Consider the following 24394-nt stretch of genomic DNA (forward strand, 5'->3'; position numbering starts at 1 on the left):
AAGAATGCCTCAGTAACACCAAACAGAAAATTACCCAGAATCTGATGGAGAGCTGATTCATTTGAAAAGACCCTGATGCTGGGAAAGATTGAGGGCAGGAGGAGAAGGGGACGACAGAGGATGAGATGGTTGGATGGCATCACCGACACAGTAAACATGGGTTTGGGTGGACTCCAGGAGTTGGTGATGGACAGGGAGGCCTGGCGTGCTGCGGTCCATGGGGTTGGCACCATTTTTCTAGATACCGTAGATGTGCATTAGTATACTATATTTGTTGGCTGAGTAATAATCCATTGTATAAATGTACCACATCCTCTTTATCCAGGTTGCTTCCATGTCCTGGCTATTCTAAATAGTGCTGCAGTGAGCATTGGGGTACATGTATCTCTTTGAATTATGGTTTTCTCAGTTTATATGCCCTATAGTGGGATTACTGGGTCATTTGGTAGTTTTATTTTTAGTTTTTTAAGAAACCTCTACACTGTTTTCCATAGTGATTGTATTAATTTACTTTTCCACCAATAGTGCAAGAGGGTTCCCTTTTCTCTACATCTTCTCCAGCATTTATTGTTTGTAGATTTTTTTTTGAAGGTGGCCATTCTGACAAGTGTGAAGTGATACCTCATTGTATTTCGATTTGCATTTCTCTAATAATGAGCAGTGTTGAGCGTCTTTTCAGGTATTTGTTGGTCATCTGTATGTCTTCTTTGGAGAAATGTTTGTTTAGGTCTCCCGCCCACTTTTTTAATTGGGTTGTTTGTGTTTTTGATATTGGGCTGCATGAGCTTATATATCTTGGAGATTAATCCTTTGTCAGTTGCTTCCTTTGCAAATATTTTCCCCCATTCTGAGAGTTGTCTTTTCATCTTGTTTATGGTTTCCTTTGCTGTGCAAGAGCTTTTTAAGTTTAATTAGGTCCCATTTGTTTAATTTTGTTTTCATTACCCTAGGAGGTCACGAAGGACCTTGCTGCCATTTATGTCAGAGTGTTCTGCCTGTTTTCCTCTAAGAGTTTTAGTATCTGGCCTTACATTTAGATCTTTAATCCACTTTTAGTTTATTTTTTGTATGGTGTTAGGAAGTGTTCTAATTTCATCCTTTTACCTGTAGATGTCCAGTCTTCCCAGCACCGTTTATTAAAGAAACTTTGTTCTCCATTGTATATTCTAAGGACAAGGTGACCTTGGTGTGTGAGGTTAATCTCTGGTCTTTCTGTCCTCTTCCACTGATCTGTATTTTTGTTTTTGTCGCAGTACCATACCGTCTTGATTACTGTTTCTTTGCAGTGTAGTCTGAAGTCAGGGAGCTTGATTTCTCTAGCTTTGTATTCTTTCTCAAGATTGCTTTGGCTATTCAAGTTCTTTTGTAAAAACTTTCCATAAAGGATATGGAAGATCCCCTGGATTAGATTTAGCCCAGACACCTGTCGTCAAACTGATCAACTTTAATTTCAGTGATGGAGGCCATATGGGAACCCATGACTTCAGTTGTATACACCATTCTAAAACACATAGAACATGTGGATCATGCACCCAGCCTTGGGTTTCATGACTCATATTTTTCCCTCAGACATGGTCATGTATCCTGGCAAGATGAGAACTGTGCTTAAGGAAAAACATCTTTAAAATACAAAGTAGGTCACATTTAAGAGCTTTTTAAATTGCAGTTAGCAGCAGCATGGTTACCTTTTTAGACTGTTACCAGAATTGTGAGTTTATATTGTTTTTTTTTGATGATAAGAGATATATTTATTTTAACTGGCATTTTCTTTACAGAAAATCTTCGTTATCGTAACATTCAGCAAACACATAGTGGAGCAGATGGTGGCTTTCATTGGGTGAGTAATTCTTTATGAACTAATAATATCATCATGGTTTGAATGAGAGGAGAGGTATAAAAAAGAATTATTGGTATAGAATTTTTGTGGTAGCTCTTTATTTTTTGAGTAGGAAAAATCTTTTGCCCCATTATTAGTTAAATTGAAGATAAACCTCTTACAGTAGGAAATGATGAAGCTCAGACTATCCTTGTTTAATTCTGAGCCAAACATGTATCAAGTCATATAATTCTTGATTTAAAAGAAGCTTTGCAGTTTGAGACTTGCCTCTCCAAAGAAATATGAAATTCTCTTTAGTACAAGACATGTGTATATCATTAAGACTTTAACGGTGCTTTGGGACAATGCTATGACTTTCAGCCAAAATTGGATGCCAGATACACAGTTGTATTTCATTTGTATATAATCTTACATAAAATATTAATATTTCATTAAGTAAGGCTTGATAAGATATCAAAATATGTGTTATGAATCTATTACTTCATTAGAGAAAAATTAGGCTGTTTTAAAAGGCTATCTGAAGCTTTTATTTGTATGTCTAAATGAGTAACAACAGTTTTAACATATGCTTTAAATGACAGTGTCACAAATTTTTGGAATTTACTTTGATAAAACGGTATGGAAAGGACTGTTTGGTTATTCAAATTAATGTCAACTTGAATGTGAATCCTGCCAGATAGTAAATGAGTCCTTTTTTTTCAATATATGATTTTTTTTTTTAATTCAGTGTGTGTGAGTTTTCTTTTTATTTAATAGCATAAATGTCCTATGCTGGTGGGTTAGTGGGTAAGTGTTAAATTGTGTTTAAAAAGTGTCAAATTGAAGTGCTCTTTATGTAGTTTAATACAAAACTTTATCCTGAAACCTTTTATTAAAAAAAAACTTTATGAGAAATTTTGCTATTGAAAAATTGCCACTTGATAGTGAGTTCATGAATAATAGTTTTATTTTTCTTTGGACCATTCATTGTATATTATTTACTCTTTTCTGTGTATGGTATGTTCTATGATAAAACAGTTCTTAAAATTTTCTACTTAAGTATTAATATAGCAATTGAGGAAAAACATATTCTTGAGAATATACTCAGTAGAGTCAACCATTGATTTTATTACTTCCTACACTTCTGATTAGAAATATAGATTATGTTTTGTAAATTAAATTTTATTTACTCCAGTTTTTTGTTGCCTGAATTCTTACTTATAAAGTGGTTTTTAAATCACATTATGTCATATTCAAAAAGAAAGAAGGAATATTCTTGTCCCTTTTTTGAAATATGAAGATGACATTTCATCCTTTCCTAGAGATTATTGTGCCACCTTGAGAGAATTCTGAAGAACATACAGGACTACCGCACAAACTCACACGTCGTAGGAACGACTGTGCATGCAGCACAAGACATTCTTTCTTTCTCCTCTTTTCATCCTGAACATGTAGAGAAGGAAGTTTTCCAGCTACTTCTACATCCTCACCACTAGTACCTTCTGTTTCCCCACCCTTTAGAGTTTCTAAGAAGTTACATTAGCTAGCTACCTGTCTCAAACACGCATAGCCAGTTTCATTTCCTTCCGATCTATCTGTCATACTGCGGTTAGTAACCTTTTAGAAATCGCGTCTGACCTCGTCATCACCACGGTCTTCACTCCCTGGTTCTTCCTTTTCTTGAAAGCCTTCGTTTGTTTTCCCCTTCATTTTTTTCAAAAAAATGTTTAATTGAAGTATAGTTGATTTACATTGTTGTGCTGATCTCTTCTGTACAGAAGAGTGACTCAGTTATACACATATATATTCACTCTTTTTTAATATTTTCCAGCACGGTTTATCGCAGGATATTCATATGGTTCCTCTGTGCTAGGCGGTAGGATCTTGTTTTCCCCCTTCATTCTTACGGTAAAGCTAAAACTCCTTACCATGGTCTCTGTGGCCCTGAATGATCTGTCCCCTGTAGTTTTCTCTGCTTGAGTCTCCCGTGACTGGTCTTTGCTCGTGTTTTTCCCTTTGCCCTGTTCAGGATTTCTCAACCTTGACACTATTGACGTGTTAGGCCAGATACTTTTTTGTTGCTAGGGACTGCCCTGTGCGTTGTAAGATGTTTAGCTGCATCCTTGTCCTCTACTCACTAGATGCCTCTAGTATCTCCCGGTTGTGACAATCAAAACTATCCCCAAACATTGTCACATGTTCCCTGACAAGTAGTAAACTGCCACTGTCACCACCAGTCCCACTGAGAACTACTCGCCTAGATAATATCCTTTAGATTTCAGCTATTATGTCCACAAATGCATCTTCCTTGGCTGGGTCACAATTACCCTTTTCTCTAGGAACCCCTTTTCTCAGCAGTATGTAGCGCATGCACTGACAGTTGCATTTTTACGTTCATGTTTGAAGGGTGTATGATTACTGTCCTTTTGCAACTAACCTGGAAGCTTCTTAATGGCAAAGGCCATGCTTATTTTTGTCTGCTGTTGTGTCCACAGCACCTGGCATCTTGATTGACACATAGCAGGTTCTTGATAAATATCTGGTGAATAAATGAACACATGGTGTTCAAATAAAGATCTGGCCAATAGGAATTAGCGAATGATTTGTGTAGCCCAGATTCTTATGTTTCCCCAGCCTTTGGAGTTTCTAAGAGGTTACATTAGTTATCTGTAATAAATAGCAATATGAGATTTCCCTGGGGATCCAGTGGTTAAGACTGTACTTCCAATGCAGGGGGCACAGATTTGATCCCTGGTCAGGGAACTAAGATCCCATTAAGTGTGGTCAAAAAATAAAATTACAGTAAGTACCCATAAAAGTGTTTTTAAGCTAGACCAATATACTCAAGTAAGAATTTCTTATTCCCTATATTTTTCAAAATCAATAGTCCCTTCCCTTGACTGTCTCCTCTAGCACAGCCCCTAAAAAATAATAATAATTCCAGTGATTCCTCCTAAAGATGATTTGCATAAAGTTATTCTGAGATATTCAAGGCCTACTGGAATGGGTGGTAGTTTGGTTTGGTTTTGCATGTATCATATTTTAAAAGCTATTTGCAGGACACTTGTTGGAATGTCCTGATATCATCATTTCCCGCCTAGCACTGTCTGTAGGGATTACCCATCAACTTGTTTTCCAGATAAAATATTAAACAGTATAAACAATTAGACCTAGCAGTATAATAATTCTTTATTACCAGATGTCAATGGCTATCTTTATGATCTTTGTAATAACTTTTATCTTTTAATCAAATTCTCCAGTTAAGGTTGACATGGTTTCTTTTCCTACATTTTGAAGTAGGAAATGCTATACAAGGATTCAGGTGATAATTAATAAATAATATCCTCAAGCCTAGACTGAAAATTAACTTAAACCAGGAGAATGAATTTTTAGTAGACCTAAGTCTCTTATTTTATATAATAATAAATAGCTTAGCAGTTTATTTCAGAAAAGGAAAGGAGACAATTAAATAAATTAATTTAAAAAACAAAAGGAAGGGAGAACAGTCAAATTGATTCCATAGACTCATTGAACTAAACTGAAAATACTGCATGTAATTTGCCATAGAAATATTCTCCTTTCTTAGTTCTCCCTCTTCACACTGTTAATACTATAAATGTGTGTGTGTGTGTGTGTGTATGTGTGTATGGTAAATCATCAAACTAAACTAGTGAAGTTTGGAATATAGCACTTTGAAGGATATTTAAAACTTCAGTTCAATTCAGTCCCTCAATTGTGTGTGACTCTCTGCAACCCCATAGACTGCAGCACGCAGGCCTCCCTGTCGATCGCCAACTTCCAGATTTAGTCAAACTCATGTCCATTGAGTCGGTGGTGGCATCCAACCATCTCATCCTCTGTTGTCCCCTTCTCCTCCTGCCTTCAGTCTTTCCCAGCATCAGTCTTTTCAAATGAGTCTGTTCTTTATATCAGGTGGCCAAAGTATTGGAGTTTCAGCTTCAACATCAGTCCTTCCAGTGAACATTCAGGACTGATTTCCTTTAGGATGGATGGGTTGGACCTCCTTGCAGTCAGTCCAAGGGACTCTTGAGGGTCTTCTACAACATCACAGTTCAAAAGCATCAATTCTTCGGTGCTTAGCTTTCTTTATAGTCCAACTCTCACATCCATACATGACTACTGGAAAAACCATAACTTTGACTAGACGGACCTTTGTTGGCAAAGTAATGTCTCTGCTTTTTAATATGCTGTCTAGGTTGGTCATAACTTTTCTTCCAAGGAGCAGCATCTTTTAATTTCATGGCTGCAGTCACCATCTGCAGTGATTTTGGAGTCCCCAAAAATAAAGTTTGTCACTGTTTCCACTGTTTCCCCATCTATTTGCCATTAAGGGATGGGACCAGATGCCATGATCTTAGTTTTCTGAATGTTGAGTTTTAAGCCAACTTTTTCACTGTCCTCTTTCACTTTCATCAAGAGGCTCTTTAGTTCTTCTTCACTTTCTGCCATAAGGGTGGTGTCATCTGCATATCTGAGGTTATTGATATTTCTCCCAGCAATCTTGATTCAAGCTTGTTGTGCTTCTTCCAACCCAGCATTTCACATGATGTACTCTGCATATAAGTTAAATAAGCAGGGTGACAATATACAGCCTTGACGTACTCCTTTCCCAATTTGGAACAAGTCTGTTGTTCCATGTCCAGTTCTAACTGTTGCTTCTTGACCTGCATACAGATTTCTCAAGAGGCAGGTCAGGTGGTCTGGTATTCCCATCTCTTTCAGAATTTTCCACAGTTTGTTGTGATCCACACAGTCAAAGGCTTTGGCGTAGTAAGTAAAGCAGAAATAGTTGTTTTTCTGGAACTCTCTTGCTTTTCCGATGATCCAGAGGATGTTGGCAATTTGATCTCTGCCTTTTCTAAATCCAGGTTGAACATCTGTTCACGGTTCACATACTGTTGAAGCCTGGCTTGGAGAATTTTGAGCATTACTTTACTAGCGTGTGAGATGAGTGCAATTGTGCAGTAGTTTGAGCATTCTTTGGCATTGCCTTTCTTAGGGATTGGAATGAAAACGGACCTTTTCCAGTCCTGTGGGCACTGCTGAGTTTTCCAAATTTGCTGGCATATTGAGTGCAGCACTTTCACAGCATTATCTTTTAGGATTTGAAATAGCTCAGCTGGAATTCTATCACTGCCACTAGCTTTGTTCATAGTGATGCTTACTAAGACCTACTTGACTTCGCATTCCAGGATGTCTGGCTTTAGGTCAGTGATCATCCCATCATGATTATCTGGGTCATGAAGATCTTTTTTACATATTCTTCTGTATATTCTTGCCACCTTTTCTTAATATCTTCTCCTTCTGTTAGGTCCATACCATTTCTGTCCTTTATTGTGCCCATCTTTGCATGAAATGTTCCCTTGGTATCTCTAATTTTCTTGAAGAGGTCTCTAGTCTTCCCCATTCTATTGTTTCCCTCTATTTCTTTCCATTGATCACTGAGGCAGGCTTTCTTATCTCTCCTTGCTATTCTTTGGAACTCTGTATTCAGATGGTATATCTTTGCTTTTCTCCTTTGTTTTTAGCTTCTCTTCTTTTCACAGCTATTTGTAAGGCTTCCTCAGACAACTGGTTTGCCTTTTTCCATTTCTTTTTCTTGAGGATGGTCTTGATCACTGCCTCCTGTGAAATGTCACAAATGTCTGTCCATAGCTCTTCAAGCACTCTATCAGATCTAATCCTTTGTATCTATTTGTCACTTCCACTGTATAATCGTAAGGGATTTGATTTAGGTCATACCTGAATGGTCTAGTGATTTTCCCCACTTTTTTCAATAAGTCTGAATTTGGCAATAAGGAGTTAATGATCTGAGCCACAGTCAGCTCCCGGTCTTGTTTTTGCTGACTGTATAAAGCTTCTCCTTCTTTGGATGCAAAGAATATAATCAATCTGATTTTGGTGTTGACTGTCTGGTGATGATGTCCATGTGTAGTCTTCTCTTGTGTTGTTGGAAGAGGGTGTTTGCAAAACTCTATTAGCCTTTGCCCTGCTTCATTCTGTACTCCAAGGCCAAATCTGCCTGTTACTCCAGGTATTTCTTGACTTCCTACTTTTGCCTTCCAGTCCCCTATAATGAAAAGGACATCTTTTTGGGGTGTTAGTTCTAGAAGGTCTTATAGGTCTTCATAGAACCGTTCAGCTTCTTCAGCATTACTGGTCAGGGCATATACTTGGATTACTCTGATACTGAATGCTTTGCCTTGGAAACAAACAGAGATCATTCTGTTGTTTTTGAGATTGCATCCAAGTACTGCATTTTGGACTCTTGTTGACTGTGAGGGCTAATCCATTTATTCTAAGGGATTCTTGCCCACAGTAGTAGATATAATGGTCATCTGAGTTAAATTCACCCATTCCAATCCATTTTAGTTCACTGATTTGTAAAATGTCAACATTCACTCTTGCCATCACCTGTTTGACCACTTCCAATTTGCCTTGGTTCACGGACCTAACATTCCAGGGTCCTATGCAATATTGCTCTTTACAGCATTGGACCTTGCTTCCATCACCAGTCACATCCACAACTGGTTGTTGTTTTTGCTTTGGCTCCGTCTCTTCATTCTTTCTGGAGTTATTTCTCCACTGATCTCCAGTAGCATATTAGGCACCTACCGACTTGGGGAGTTAATCTTTCGGTGTCCTATCTTTTTGCCTTTTCATATTTTTAATGGGGTTCTCAAGGCAAGAATACTGAAGTGGTTTGCTGTTCCCTTCTCCAGTGGACCACGGTTTGAACCATATTTTAAAACTGTATACCTAAAATTAAGGGAGTGATGAATTATCATGGTAGAATAAAAATCAAAAGAAAAAATAAAGACAAAGTCAGCAACAGTTCAAATTTAAAATTATGAGATACTAAAGCCAAGGAAGCATGAAAAATGAATCCTGAGAGTAAGGACAGCTATGGAATAAAATGTAAAAAGAACAGATGGGCTTTGGGCAAAACAAATCCAAGTTTGAATATAAACCCTGACACAGGCTGCTTATTTAATTCCTCTCTGTTTCCACTTGTAATTGCTATTCTTTCAAACAGTGTTTCTTTGAGTAGCATTTCTTCCCCAGTCTCAGGAGACCACTGGTAATCTTTCCAACTTGCAGTCAAAATGTGAAATGTCCTATCTCAAAATACCCTAAATGTAGTTGAAATTCACTCGTGTCAGTGATTTAAAATTCTAAGGCATGTGGATTTTAAAAATGCCTTTCCTCTCCATTTTTATGTTGCCTGTTTTCCCCTCTTGTTTTCCGAGGTTTCTGCTGACTGTGAACAGAAAGGTCAGGTATCAGGTGACTGTTTTGTGTGCTCTCAGGAAAGATTGAGGAAGGCCTACTTCTCCTAGAGGTCTTCCCCGGTGGCTCAGAGGTTAAAGCGTCTGCCTGCAATGCAGGAGACCTGGGTTCAATCCCTGGGTTGGGAAGATCCCCCAGAGAAGGAAATGGCAACCCACTGCAGTATTCTTGCCTGGAGAATCCCATGGACAGAGGAGTCTGGTGGGCTACAGTCTACGGGGTCGCATAGAGTCGGACACGACTGAGAAGCTTCACTTTCACTTTCACTTTACTTCTCCTAAAGAAAGTGCCCATTTCTTTACTCTCTGATCAGTAAAATGCCTTTTACCAGGACAAAGTTTTTCATCAAAGAGTTTACGAGTAATTCTTGAGAGTACTATCTATTAAACACCGTGAACACACTTCACATAGAATTGTAGTTACTGTTTAGTTCCAATTGCAGTCCTATGTGATCCGTATTTTCCTTTCTTTTATTGATAAGGATGTGGACTCAGAGTGGCTATAAATAACTCATATAATTTTTTATTTTAGTCTTTTTAACTTAATGAAATGTGTATCAGACTATGTGTAATCTTTGGAGACTTTCTGCTGACTGTTATGCTGCTGACATGACTCTGTGCCACTGCGATGGTTCATTTTGGGCCCCCTCACTAAGGGGGCGCCCACAGCCTCGCTCTCAGGGCGTGCGTCTCTGCCTTGCTTCTCACTGAACAGTTTCTCTGTCTGCTCTCCCACCTGCTGTGCTGTGTCTCTGGTAATACACTCTGTACCTGAAAAAAAAAAATAGAAATTGTTCATTTTAACCATTATATATTATCCCATTAAGTAATTATTCATCCACTCTCCCATTGATAAACATTTGGAATGTTTCTTTTTTTTTGCAAGATAGGTGAGCAAGTAGTAGAGCCTAGAGTATGATTAAAGGGATAACACGGAAGCAGGAGAAGGCAGACAAAAGGGAGATTGGACATAGGCAAGATAACTCTTAGTTTTGATAAGTTAGTTTTGCCTGGGGTCACATTTTGTCCAGGCAGGTGCACCTGTGGCCTGTCATGTCGGGCTACTCACCTCCCCAGGTGGCACGGAAATAAGCATTTAGAGCTGACAGTTACATCTCTGCTGGTGAGAGTTCTTGTCAGTTTCATACAGCTTTGAATGCTATACTGATGGCTGAAAGAAATCTCCCTTCCCCAAATGGCTTCTAGTCTTAGTGTAACTATGAAATGGCCCAGCTACATAATAAGTATGCCTTTGACCTGTGTGGTATTTTTAGTATAGTATGTCATGGTATGACAGTCCTAAGGTCCCAGAGAGAATATAAGCCCTACTTCCAAAACTTAAAACTGTAAATTTAAAACTGTAATTTTAAGGGTAAATAATTCCCCTCCCTTGACCGGAAAGAATAATTTGTAGATTTATTTCTTGCATAGTTCTGGAAAGTAACTATTAGCATCAGTAGGCTTAGAGCAAGATGTCCCTGTTATCTGCTCCTAAGTCAAAGGATTTATCTGGTTGTATATGAAAATGTGAACAGATACAATGTCAGTAACATATTCTGAAAGGTTAGAAAAAGATAATAGCCTTGAAAAAGCCTTTTGGTTTATGGTATTTTTGTCAAGAGGACAGAGAAAGTTTCTGAAAAAAGATTAAGCATGTAATGGATTTTTTTTCACTCTCTTGTATCCTAAGTTGACGTAAGTCAGAGGACAGAACCAGGGAACTTTGGAGCTTCAAAGGCCTTACATTTGTTACAGTCTTTTTTTTTTTTAATTAAGATTTTAAACTTAATTTTTATTTAATTTTAGATTTTCTCCAATGAGAGACCTGGACCTATTTCTTAAAGAGCCTGACCAAAGTCTAACTTTAAAATCATGATTAAGATGACATGTTCCGGTATTCTCACAAATAGAGGATGAGAATTCCCAGAAAATAACATCAAGAGTATGACTCTTAACAAATCATAAGCAGATCATTGGCTCATTGTTCGGTTGCCAGGGTCTTATTGGAAGACAAAATCCCCAGTTTCACCACACAAGAAAGTTTCCACACTTCAGTCGTTGAACTCGGGGGATGGGGTTGACTGGAGCAGGGACTCTTTACCAGATACAGAATGTTCCATGCTCTGCTGTCTCCTATTTCTGAGTTAACTTGACATTTGACCTCAGAGTCAGACTTGCCTGTGGCAAGAGAGATTATTTTAACCAGAGTAATTAAGTGCTTGAATCTTAATGTTGTTTCTTGTTCCTCACTCTGTGACAGGTGGTCAGAATGAGCTGTGTTGGCCTGGACTTTTTCTTCTACAGAAAAAAAAAATCTGTCCTTTCATTTTAAAATATAATGGTTTGCATACTCAGTTCTATTTGACTTTTTTTGATCACTGTAAGATAATCAGAAAAAGTTATGGAAATGTGGGACACAAATAATTGTATTAACTGGAGGAGGATACAGAGATTTTTAAGACCCCAGCTGCTGAGACTCAGTTGTACATGCTGACTTTAATATATATAATCTTCTGTACTTTAGGTAGAAAGGTCCTTCCTCTTCATGTCCTCTTCCTGTAGTTTATCTTCTCTTTTGATTCTTAACTCCTTTGTATTTTTGTTATAGTTACAGGGAGGCAGGATAGTGAAAGGTTAAAGCAAGATCTCTGGAGTTAGACTGTAAAGTGAGAAATGGACATTGTATTAGGAAGTTAATATTAACCATAATTAGAGCATTTCAGTAGAATGAGGAAAACTGAAACCAGTTATATCAGACTACATTGTGGGTAAAGAAAAAGTCAGGCCAGGGTCACACCTTACACATTTTTTAATGTTCTGTAAATATTTGTTGACTAATTGAATTCGTTTATTCATTATTAGGGGAGACCTCTGTATATTTTAGGTTGAGGGAAATACTCTAGTAAAAAGCTCGAGATGGAAAATGCAAATTAAAAAAAAAGGAAGGACATGGGTTGGATATTAGCATTTAGTAAGAACTCTATGCCAGATGCTTTACATATTTTTATGAAACTGCATAATAAAATCTATAGGGTATTATCACTGGCTTCATGGGAAACTGAAACATATTCAAATTCATGTAAATAGTAAGAAATGTAAGGAGATAGGATCAAAAGCCTGAGTGGATTGATTTATCCTCCTTAACCACTTCTTCCTTCAAGGCTGGAATGAAGATTTCCCAATCTTTTGAGGCAGAGAAGAGGGACATTGAGATAGCTCTGTGGAAGGCAGTGAGGAAATCTGCTTGAAGTTGGAGATTTGGACGAGAGAGCTGGTTTCCAAAGGCTGCCTCATGTGACAAGAAGCCGGCATGAGTGCTTTCTACCCGGTCTCCTTGTTCACACTTGTATCAACCTAGCACTGCTGAAACTTGGTGCTACCCGTGTTATTTTGAGAAACCTACTGGGGTTTGTACTGTAGGTTTAAATACATTTCCCTCTGTTCTTCCTCTATAATCACTCTTCTGGATGAAGTTCATTGAGGTCAGAGATCCTGGCTTTTCTTTTTGAGGTTATCTACTGCATTTAGTGATTTTCTGCCTGATGGTTGGAGTAACTAGATTTTTCTTGATGAGATTAAATTCCTGTCAATATTGTCACCTTTTTTTAAAATCCATTTACCATCATTCTATAAAGGCCAGTAAGGTTCCATGCTATTTCACCTTAAGTTTAAAATTCCACAAACTATTCTGTATTCTTGACCTTTGGATCTGTGGGTCCCTGTTGCTGATTTCTTTTCTTTCTTAGAACCCAGTGGGTCGTTCAGCCAGCCACAGATGAATTTGTCACCATATAAAGCTACCATCAGTCTGTCATTTTCTGTAACTGAAATCAGTTGATTTTTAACAGGGTTTTGTTTGGCAGCCAATCACTTTACTTGGTTCTCATAGACCACTTCTTTAGCTCTGGCCTCATTCATTAACATAAATGCCTGTTTGGCTTCTGTTGCTCAAGTCTACATTCTGAAATGAGGTTTGTTTTCAAAAGCTTCCCTTTAATGATAGAGTATTTCAAAGAGTAGCTGCTAATTGTAAGGAGGTATTACTTTCATTCTGATTCTCATAGAAAACAATTCCAAACGTTCAAAAGCAAGTGCAATTGCCAATTACTTTTTTTGAAAGACGCTGGTGATAGAAATACGCTGTGAGGCAGTAGAAACCATACACCTGATGTTTCTGAATAAAGCAGTGGTCTTCCTTCTACACAGCAGCTAAGAAACTGACGGTGTCATGTGTTTATAATTCTACTTAGTAGACAATAGGCTAACTTGAATACAAAAGAGGTTTTAATAATTTGAAAGGGGCACAGCTGTGAATGAAACTCAAGATGTTTTAATCCCAAATCCTGAGGTTGAATCACAGCGAATTTTAGATGGTGCCAGAGACTATCAACTCAAACTTGTGTATATGAGAAAGCCCTAGATTTTAACACTTTCATTTCAGTCACCTAGGATTTCGGGATCTCAAGTTTTACTAGGTTAAATATAAGTTGATTTGCTGCTGACACCAGTTCGTTTACTTGTCATATTCCTGGGTTAACGGGTCAATTAGGGATCAATTTGTTTCTCTTTTTCTTTCTCTAATCTCTGAGGACTAGAAGGCTATAAATATTAATAAATGTTAGCATATAATGGCCTTTGGCTTCTTCAGACAGATTGTTTGATGAACTATCTCCCCTCTGCCTTTCCTGCTTCATCTCCTGAGCAGTCTACCTTGGGAGGAAAGACAGGGTTTTGGGTGTTGGTTGTTTTTTTTTTTTTTTTTTTTTTTTTTTGGTCTTTTTTTTTGGTATTTTTGTGTGTGTTTTTTTTGTTTTCATTTGTAGGGCGATCTATCATTGTTGAATCAGGCTAGCAGTCTGAGATCCATTCTGAGTCACTATGAATAGAGTTCTAGTACTGGTCGGGCCCCAGGGAAACTGGTGGTTAAATACTGTGAGAATCTTTATCAGACAGGAAATGACAACTCATTAAAATACTAACCGTTAAGCCTGTTTAGATCCTGGCCTCACTGCCCGGCGGGGGCGGGGTGAGGGGGGATGGTTATGGAGGAGTGGTGTTCAGTTCTACTGCGTTTGACTAAAATGTGCACATTTCTTAAAACAAAAGAATTACTTATAAGACTGTTATCAAGAAAGGGACTTGCTAGTCCACCTTGTCACTGAACTTCTGCTTTACTGTCATTGCCTCTTTTGTTCAGAAGACAGATCAGCATGTAATGGAGGTGGGGTATGGATGGGCTTTTATTTCATCCCTGAAAATATATCCTACTGGTACCTTAATTGGGCTTTCCTGGTGGCTCAGACGGTAAAGAATCCGCCTGCAAAGCAGGAGACCTGGGTTCCATACCCGGGTCAGGAAGATTCTCTGGAGGAGGGCATGGCAACCCGCTCCAGTATTCTTGCCTGGAGAATCCCTGTGGACAGAGGAGCCTGACGGGCTATAGTCTAGGGGGTCGCAAAGAGTTGGACACCACTGAGTGACTAAGCACAGCACAGTACCTTAACTATAAAATTTAATCTCTTTAGCAGAAGAGTCTGTAGCTTCAGTCTAGAAGAGTCTGTTTAGGACTCCTCAGCTCCCAGGCCAAATCTCAGCTGATAGGGGAATTCTCTGGAGTCAGAGGATAAATTTGATTTATTGATTTACATACAGTGATTCTCACTCAATCAAGAACATTCTAAAAACTCTAATACTCATTTAAAACATAAATATAAGTTTAACTGTGGGCACAAATCTCAGTTTCTTGAGGTCTGACTGTCCAGGTTCTTAAAGGCCTGCTTTACAGTGGTCTGTAAGAGCCACTCACTCTAAAGCATGGAAGGGCAAGCGAAAAGAGACCTTTAGTCTGGATCTTTGTAGAAATAGCTTTCTTTTTTTCTCTTAATGTGTTACCTAACAATTTTACAGTGAGTTGGTCTGCTAACTAAACCTGAAGATATTTTGACCTTTTGGGAACAGGTATAGATTTTATATATATATATTTGTATATGTACTCGTGTATATATATATTTGTATATGTGTGTATATGTGTGTGTACACATATGTATGTATGTATGTATGTATGTATGTATATAGTGTTTGTACCCCTTGCAGTTTAGTTCCCTGGTCTAAACCAGTGGTGTCCACCATTGGAGTGGGACTAAAATAGAACTTCTATTTATATTTATTTTCATCTTTGTCATTTCCTTTCTTTGTTTTTGTAATGTAAACAGCATTATTATGGTTATACAAAGATATAATTATGGCTATACATCTATGGAGGATGTAGCGTACCATCAGTCTGATTGGCACTCCCTCAATCCATATGTCAGAAGATTGAAAATTAGGTATTACAAGTACAGGGTAGGAGTGGTGGTGTTTAGTTGCTAAGTTGCATTTGAATCTTTGCAACCCCATGGACTGTAGCCCACCAGGCTCCTCTGTCTGGGATTTCCCAGGCAAGAATACTGGAGTGAGTTGCTATTATCCTCCTCCAGGGGATCTTCCTGACCCAGGGATCGAACCTGCATCTCCTGTATCGGCAGGCGGATTCTTCACCACTGAGCCACCAGGGAAGCCCAGGGCAAGAGTAGGAGTTCTCAGTACAAAAGGGGCTTACAGGGGGCATGCTGCAATTTATTGTTTTTTCTGTGCCCCATTAATCAGGAATATTTGCTAAAGATAACATGAAAGTCATCATAATGAGACATTTTAAATTGTTTAATGTTTCATCTATATTTTATCCTTTTAAATTTGTATTTATACATTTTACTCTTTGCATGAGTAATATCCATATATCAGAAATGTTCACAGACCATTGGTCTAGGCTTCTCTGCCTTTAAAAGCTGCTTTTGGTGCTATCAAAAAACAGGCTACTTCAAAAGACTATTATGCTGTCTGAATTGTAGCAGCAGTAGACTTGATTAAACTCTTCTTTTCCCTTTCTTTTAATACTACCCCTGAACTGTATCTTCTAAAGTCATTTTCTCACATTCATAAGCTTTCAGTGGTTTAACCAATCACACCCTGAGAATGTTATTTAGATATTCTAATTAATCATCAGAGGAATGTTAAATAAATCAGCCTCAAAGTACTGCACAAATAGTGAAATAAAGGTTTAAAGAAATGTTTCTTAATTTTAAAACATTTAAAAACTTGAATAACAAAGGTTTATTGCCCTTTAGCCTTACTTGGAATCCATGTCAGGCAGTTTCTAGTATATTGGAAAGCCAATGATACGACATACACAATCACATCAATGCTAAGGTCTTCAAAAAAAGTGGTTAAGAAAGAAGAGCTTATGTTAGAACTTTACTTAATTATACCTGTTTAATTCCCTTAGGCATTTTAACTGCATAACCTTCACATGGGCACTGTATAAATAGAGCTAAGCAAGACAAATCAATTTTTTATAAGTTTATGTTACTCTTGTGTTACTAAGCACTATGCCCCAGGTTTATGATGGCACTTAATAATAATTATAGTTTAAAAAAAAAACACACACACATCTGGCTGGAAAAATCCAAAAAGAACCCCAAACAGGAAGATTTCAGGTCTTTTAGTAGTAAGTGCTAGTTTGATGACTGTGTCCATGATGGATTCAAAGTAAATCAAATGGTGTGTTTTTTACATCTAGTGAACCAGTTTGTTTGAAAGTAACACAGTTTGAAGGGAGTTCCTTGAAAACCGAATAACAATGACCTATGAATTTTTGGAATGGGTGTATATGCTTATGACCAACCAACAAGTGAAAATGTGAGCATTGTGAAAAACCAGAGTAATCACATCACCCACTCTATGCAACCTCTGCTGACTGTGATGCTTCCTCTGGAAGATTTTTCTGGCTTTTTGTGGGAACACAGTGCAGACCTTTGTTTATAATGAGTTGATATGGGGAGAATTTAAGATACAAGTTTCTTATAAGTGATTCCAAAAACGGAGTTACATACGCTTTAAAAACTAGAGAAAAATAATAGATTTTGTTTTTGTATTGATCACGGCCCTTGACAGAATTTTGCAGAGAAGTTTGTCTTGTTTCTGTTTTAACATATAGTTAGGTATATAAGCATGCAGAATATTGTTCCCATGAAACTCCTTTTGAACTCTGGGCGGGTTTAGACTTCTGTGGATTTCTTTTCTCCTCCTCTTCTGTTTGCATTTTCTGAGGATTTCTTTCTTTCTTTCTTAAGTTCAAAAATTGTCATTTAAATAATTTGTTGGAAATTTGTTTCTTCATGATTATATTACCTGAAAAGTGCTTTTGTATGTCAGGAAATAAATATCAACATATTACTGTCCACACAGCTTTTTTTTTACCCACCATGTTGAAGGTCTCTACAGCAAGGAAAAGTGGATGAGATTAATTTTATTCTTGCTTTTGTTTTCCCTTTTTTCTTTAAGGCTTTGTCACCTAGAGAAAATGGCTGTTTACAAGGCTAGTTTAAGTATATTTAAATACAACCACTGACGGGAAACTAGTATTGAGTAACTCTGATACTTTGAATTCAATCAGCACCTAACTGCAGCATCTTACCCACCCACCATGGGTTGAGATGCGGGCCCTTAGCCAGGTGCACAAGGTACTCTGAATTTAATGGCTTTCAGAAAAGGCATTTAAGTTATTTCCTAAGCCAACTATAAAAAGACACTCAACTGTGTTGCAAGTTATTCCTCCCTCCTTTCTTCATGCGTGTACCTTAAATTAATCCTGAATGTCAGAATGGACTCTTTTTTTTTTCTTTTTCCTAGAATGGGCTCTTACTTCTGCTGCTTGAAAATAACTTGAGGGATGAGGTCATGGGGATGGCATTCTTGTTTTCCTTAAATGCATGTTAAGAGTAAAAGCTATAATTTCAGTTTTTATCTAGTCCATTACTTAAAGAGCTTTAGTGTTAATTTAGAAAACTCTAGTATAAGAGTGCTTTGTATAAGCTGAGGCATGTGTGACCTAAGCCATTGTTTATAGACATAAAAAAATTAAAATAAAACTAAGATTTTGAGGCATATATTTAAAAACTTGAGGACTTGACTAAAATTCATTATGTAACATGTATTACCTAGATTTCAAATATGTTAACTTTTTAGATTTATTTGGATCATGTGGCACTTCTTCATAAAAGTTTTGGTCAAAATGTTGCTATAAAAGACTTTTAACTTCTTTCTATTTTCAAGTGTTTCTAGTCTCTTATGAAAAACTGACTCTCCCATCCCACCACCCAAAACTCTAAAGCATGTAATAACATAGCACCTTGAAAAATTAACCTCTTCATTAGTCCAGGAGAATTCTTTGAAAGTTACACATCATGTAAACATATATTCTCTATCAGCTAAAAGAGTAGCCCTTAATGGACTTATAATGGCAAATCACTTATGCTTTTCAGTTATTTTGAAAGGAATTTAGAATGATTGTTGCTAGTCCTTTCCTCATTTCCCTCAACAACAGCAGAGTAGAACCTTTCTAACACTGGGTCTTGATTCTTAATTTTCTCTTTAAATAATGACTTGACCTGGAGCCCGAGAACGATTTGAGGAAAACTGTAAGCCATAGCTTTACTTGACTTTGGTCTGAAGTTAGAGGTCTGAAGAAACAGAAGTTGTTTCCTGTACATCCTAGCCGTTCAAAGAAGCCTACAATCATTTCAATCTCACTAAATAAGTTTTTTTCTTAACTAGCCACCCTTGGGAGTTTAAAATGATGATATAAGGTATTGTTATTAAGGGTGAAAGAATAAATTTCTGGGCGTTCCCTGTTGGTCAGTGGTTAGGACTTGGCCCTTTCACTGCAGTGGAGCCAGGTTCAGTCCTTGATCAGGGAACCAAGATCCTGCAAGCTGTGCACCAGCCAAAAAAACCCAAAAGGAATCAATTTCTGAAGGAAAGTTCTTAAAAATCTGCAATCTTCAAAGCCAGTCTTCTTATGCATTTATTTTATTGGATTTTTTTATATTTCTGTGGTTTATTTCAAGTGTAAGTGGATGAGCTATTTGCATTCTTTTATGCATTATATAAAGAACTACCCAAGGAAAACCTTTCTTTTAAAGAGAAAGTTTGGACTATTGTTGCTCCCTTGTAGAAAAGTCATTACTGAAAAACAGCAGCAGAGCTCAGAGACAGCTCTTCTGGTTTACCAGGCTCACGTGAGGCCACATAGACGTCTGTGCGAGGGAAGGAGACTTCTCCGTCTTTGAGGTCTGTTTTATGGGTCTTTTGGAATCATCCGTGCAGTCATTGACTCTACTACATATATCTCTTCAGGCATTTTTACACATCTTTCAGTATTCCTTAAAGGACTTTTTCAACAACTTCACCCCACACTGGTCTTTCTTTTCTCCCTTCAGTTTCTTTGGAGTGTGTCTTCTCTACCAAAAAATTGAGAAATTTATTACTGATTTATAAATTCTGTTGTTCGCAAATGAGTTCACGTGTGTGTGTGTGTGTGTGCGTGCCTGCGAGTATGTTTTGCATCCATATAATAATGATTTGAGTTCTTGGACGTAGACCACTTCTTGCAGTTTTAGTCTCTCCCTGTAGCACCAATTACAGTTTGGATATAAAATAAGGACTCTATTAAGGGCTTGTTGGTTGATCATTAACAGGATCAAGGAAAAGTGTCAGCCAGGAGTATGGATTTGTTACCCTCTGGTAAATATAGTAGCAAGAAATTTCTCTTCTGTACTGCTTTTTGTTAGAGAAAGCAGCAACTGAAATTGTTCTAGAAAAAAGGTGGTGACATTAATACTTTAGGCACTGTTGCAAATACATGAAATACCCTTTGCTGGCCCCAGGAAAATGACTGGGCTCATTTAGCTTTTAGCCCTGTTATGACAGATGAGAAAATAGAGGGTATAGAAAGTAGAGATGTTTGGTTTTCTAAGTCGCCCCAAGTTACCGTTTTTTTTTAAATGCCTGCAAGCATTTCTAAATCGGGAGCCCGGTGACTACAGTTGCCAAACCGGTTTAACAGCACTGCCTGCACACATTCTAGGTGAGAGGGAGCTCTGAGCCCATAAACTTATCAGAGATCACTATCCCAGTCATCTCAGAACAAGTTGTTTAGTAATGTTGTGTAGTTTCTGTGCAAGCCATCCACCATAAACCACGACGTGATTCAAGGTTCATAGTTCCTTCTTTGTTCCTTTGTTAATCACTGACTTCTGACTAGTGGGAGGTGCCTCCCAAATTTGCTAATGCATTCTTTTTGGATAAGGATGACGCACAGATTGTCCTAATAAGGACTTGGATTGAGAAAGGACCGCCTCCTCTGAGAAGATGGGACAAGTCAGTGAGAGGGCGGGCAGTTTCTTTTTCAACCAGGGATGACACAAGCATAAGTCATTTCCTTATTAATCGGTTCAAACCAGTTCTTACAGGAACTGGTGGTGATAAATGTGAGACTTCTCAGAAGTCATTCATTTTGCTCTTTGTACCACACCAGTGTGCAACGCCGGCTGAGCTCGCCTCACTCTGAGAACTACCTCTTCTACTGGAAGGGACTCTCAGCCCCTATTTCCTTCTTAAACATGTTGGTGGGAGAGAGTTGTCTCCTGTAAGGGGTTGGGAAAGGATGAATATTTATCCATTGGGAACAGTTCACAGGATTTCGCCACCTCTGCTGATTGTTGTTGGGTTTTTTCCTCTTTCTGTCTAATCCCTGCTTTTTTGAGTCAAGGCGGTAAGTGGATTTTCCTTTAACATTCTTTCCTGCTTTTCTTCCCAAATGTGTCTTTTTTCCCGGGGTTATTGTACTATGCCTCCAGTGCTGTCCCCGGCATAGGTCCATCTCTGCAGAAGCCATTCCAGGAATACCTGGAGGCCCAGCGGCAGAAGCTTCACCACAGAAGCGAAACGGGCACACCGCAGGTGAGACTTTTCCCTGGTTTTCTTCTCTTTCCCACCCCCACGGTTTCGGGCTGCAGTTACATTCGCAGCACTCACTGGCATTTTTAGGCAAATAGAGTGAGATTTGTCAGGCTTAGTAGAAGTCTGAAGCTCTGTGTACTTCCTACTGGCAAATGTGTCTTTGTCTAAAGCAGAAAAATGTAACTTCTGTTTTGTATTGCTCCCCAAAACAAGTATTGGGCTAATGGAAAATAATGGATATGTTATGTAGGATGAGTTATTACCTTGATCTTCAATGATTTATTTATAAGTAGCAAGTATAGTTTCCAAGTGGATTAGAAAGTTAAGATTTATAGCATAACAAAGTATTGGATTTAATGAGTTCATTTGAATATCTGTTTTTGCTCTCTTTTTCTTTTCATTAATGGGAAAAATAATCTTTAAAAAAATATATAAACTAAAGCTGTTAACATAACTGAACTTAAAAACTTTAAACTAAACCTGCCTTTTGTATAAACAGTTCTGTAGCAAAGAAAGGAAATGACTAGAAGAGGATGAGTAAGCAATAACCTGAAATGGGGAACTTGAAGGAAGCATAGGGTTATTTTTGTTGTTGTTTGGTTTGGTTGGTTTTTTTAATGACCTTACAACTCTTTATGTGGCCCTTTGCTGCCCTCAGTTGACCAAACATAACTCCAGAAATGGATAACATTTATATTTTAAAAGCTGCTCCTAATATTGGAACAAGGATATATATAAAACTATCTTGACACTATTCTCTACAGGTATCCCCATGATGACTTCAGATAGTAGAATTTAATCAAAGACTTTATGTAGTGAAAGACAAGAAATGACCTCACACCCCATTCTAAACTGTATTCAACGTTGACTTTAACAAAGTGAAACCTTAATAACTGGGGAGAAGAAGGCCTGAATGTAGATTTCAGGGTAGCTGAAGAGATAAGACTTTTCATTTGTAATTGTTTATTAGGTTATAAGCTCCGAGTTCTCATTACTTTGGTTAAAGCATAGTAGATGACTCCCTTTCCACAACCAGACTAACGAAGCATTCCCCGTGGGTGGCTCCGCCTTCCTTCCTGCAGGGGGAGAACTGGCTGTCCTGGGCGTTTGAGAAGCTGGTGGCTGCAATGGTGTGTTACTTCGTCCTGTCCATCATCAACTCCATGGCGCAGAGTTACGCCAAACGAATCCAGCAGCGGTTGGACCCAAAGGAGAAAACCAAATAAGCAGGAAGAGGTTTTAACTGCAGAACTTAAAATGGAAGGGTTCTGCCTTAAAGTGGGAGGACTCCAGATCAGGAGGGAAAATTATCTCTTCCAACCTGTGTCAGTTTTTATTTTTTTCCCCCCTGAAAGCAGTTTAGTCCACATCTTGCACTGACATACTTTTCCTTTGTTAAGGTAAGGAATCCACCCTCGGTTCAATCCAAGTTGTATTTTATTAGGGTGGAATGTGATGTTGAGCAGCAAAGTTAACAGAAACTGGCCTTCTGTTTGTTACTTTCAAAGGCCCATGTGGTACAATTAAAGAATTCCAAGCACCATCCCCCCAAAATAATTCCTAAGTATGTTAAATATTTCAAGCTTTTTAGGCTTGTCAAATATGACTTCTTTGTTTTTCTAAGTCATCAAAAGTGTATATAAATCATACTAGATTGGATAACAGTCTTGCATGTCTATCATGGTAAAGTTTAATATGCCATCCTGCCCAACCCTTCCTCTCTCACCTTCGAAAAAAGGCCATTTTATGATGCATTGCACACCCTCTTGGGAAACTGATCTTTCAATTTTGAGACAGTATAAGGAAAATCTTGTTGGTGTCTCACAAATGAGCTGACACCATTTTTTATTCTGTATATTTAGAATGAAGTCATGAAAAAACTTTATAAATACATCTTTGATCATTCCAAAATTGTGTCCATTTTCTTGAGCGTTTTTTTTTTTTTTAAACTTCCTTTTAGCTTCTACCAACTAAATTCAGCCTTGCCATATCCACCACAGCCTCAGTCTCTTACGCCTTCATTTATTTGCATGAAAGGGCCACCACCAAGGCGTTTTTTGGTTGGGTTGAAATTGGGCAGCTGGCTACACACTGCTGAAAGGGCACCTTAGGTACTGATGTATGGAGGGGACTTAATGGTTTGTGAAAACAGGAGAGATGATAGTATATAAATCAAAGGACATGGAGAGAAAAATAACCTGTTTTAAAAGAAAAACAAGCTTTCTCATAGCAATTAATTTTTAACTCAGCACGTATTCTGATTTTAGCAGACAGAAATTTACTTTTATTTATAACCTAATTTTCTTTCCTTTCTTTCGTGTTTGTTCTTATGTGATTTTTCCTTTCGGATGTTTCTGGTTGAACTTGGTCATTTTATTTTGCTCAGGGCAGGGTGGGGAGGCATGGTGATAAATAGTCTCACTTTTCTCCTTTAGGAAAGTTGGTACTGACATTATGTTGAGTGTAGAATTGAGTTTAAATCTCAACAAACCAGAAATGCCTGGTTTGTTTGATCAAATCCTGCCTGAATGTCTGCTTGTTTTGCCTACCGTCGTGACATCTCCATGGCTGTACCACCTTGTCGGGTAGCTTATCAGACTGATGTTGACTGTTGAATCTCATGGCAACAGCAGTCGATGGGCTGTCTGACATTTTGGTATCTTTCATCTGACCATCCATATCAAATGTTCCCATTCAGACATTACCCAGCACCATGGTTTATGGTTAAAAGAATTGGTCCTTAGGTCTAGTGGCACTTTGACTCTTTTATGCCATAATACTGTATCAAGAGGATTTTATGCAAAATTGGGATAGTCTGTGTGATCAAAACTAAATAAAGGACAAGCAACCTGTCTTGTGAGTTTTGGAAAGGTTACTTCTTAACCGTCTTTTACCCCCTACCTGGAAACTTTCTAGCAGTAGTTACTTGAAAAGCAACAATAAACTCACATTAACTGTTACAGTTTTTTAGATTCTTTAGGGTTTGTGTAAGTCTCTTAAGTTGGCTTCCCATTGTCTTTCATCACCTTCACCTGCATTTTATTTGGTGTTTGTCTGAAGAAAGGAAAGAGGAAAGCAAATCTGATTTGTACTGTTTGTACTAGACTTTGGGATTTGTTGATAAATTTATTTTGGAATAAAGTATTAGAAAGCCTTGTTCCTTAGGCTGAAGGTCTAAGTGATTATAATACATTTGACTTCTGATGGTGGATTGTTCACTCTTGCGGAAAACAAATGAAGAGCAGCTCTCCTTCCCTGCGCTGCGTGTTCAGGTGTGGCATGCTCAGGTGATCCTGCTGAATTCCAGCTGGAGCCGCGTGCTACCTTCCTGTTCCTGCAGTTGGTTGGTTCCTTTCTTTAATCCACCAAAGCGGACACAGATAACACGATCCCAAAGACAGGCCTAGTTAATTCCAGCTGATTGGAGGCC

The 24394-nt window shown here is 38.0% G+C and overlaps 1 protein-coding gene across 6 annotated transcripts in view; it reads left to right on the top strand.

Annotated features, from left to right (window-relative positions):
- VMP1 (vacuole membrane protein 1) overlaps positions 1-23817 on the top strand; it is a 118507-nt gene extending 94690 nt beyond the window's left edge. For all 6 annotated transcript variants that reach the window (XM_070478571.1, XM_070478573.1, XM_020908796.2 and 3 more), the window contains 3 exons: positions 1776-1837; positions 20862-20964; positions 22047-23817. In XM_070478571.1, coding sequence (XP_070334672.1) covers positions 1776-1837; positions 20862-20964; positions 22047-22190 — 309 coding nt within the window. In that variant the 3' untranslated portion in view covers positions 22191-23817. The remainder of the gene's footprint in view (positions 1-1775; positions 1838-20861; positions 20965-22046) is intronic.
- The last annotated feature ends 577 nt before the right edge of the window (positions 23818-24394 follow it).

Source organism: Odocoileus virginianus, chromosome 17 (genome assembly GCF_023699985.2).
Source record: "Odocoileus virginianus isolate 20LAN1187 ecotype Illinois chromosome 17, Ovbor_1.2, whole genome shotgun sequence".
NCBI classification, from domain to species: domain Eukaryota; kingdom Metazoa; phylum Chordata; class Mammalia; order Artiodactyla; family Cervidae; genus Odocoileus; species Odocoileus virginianus.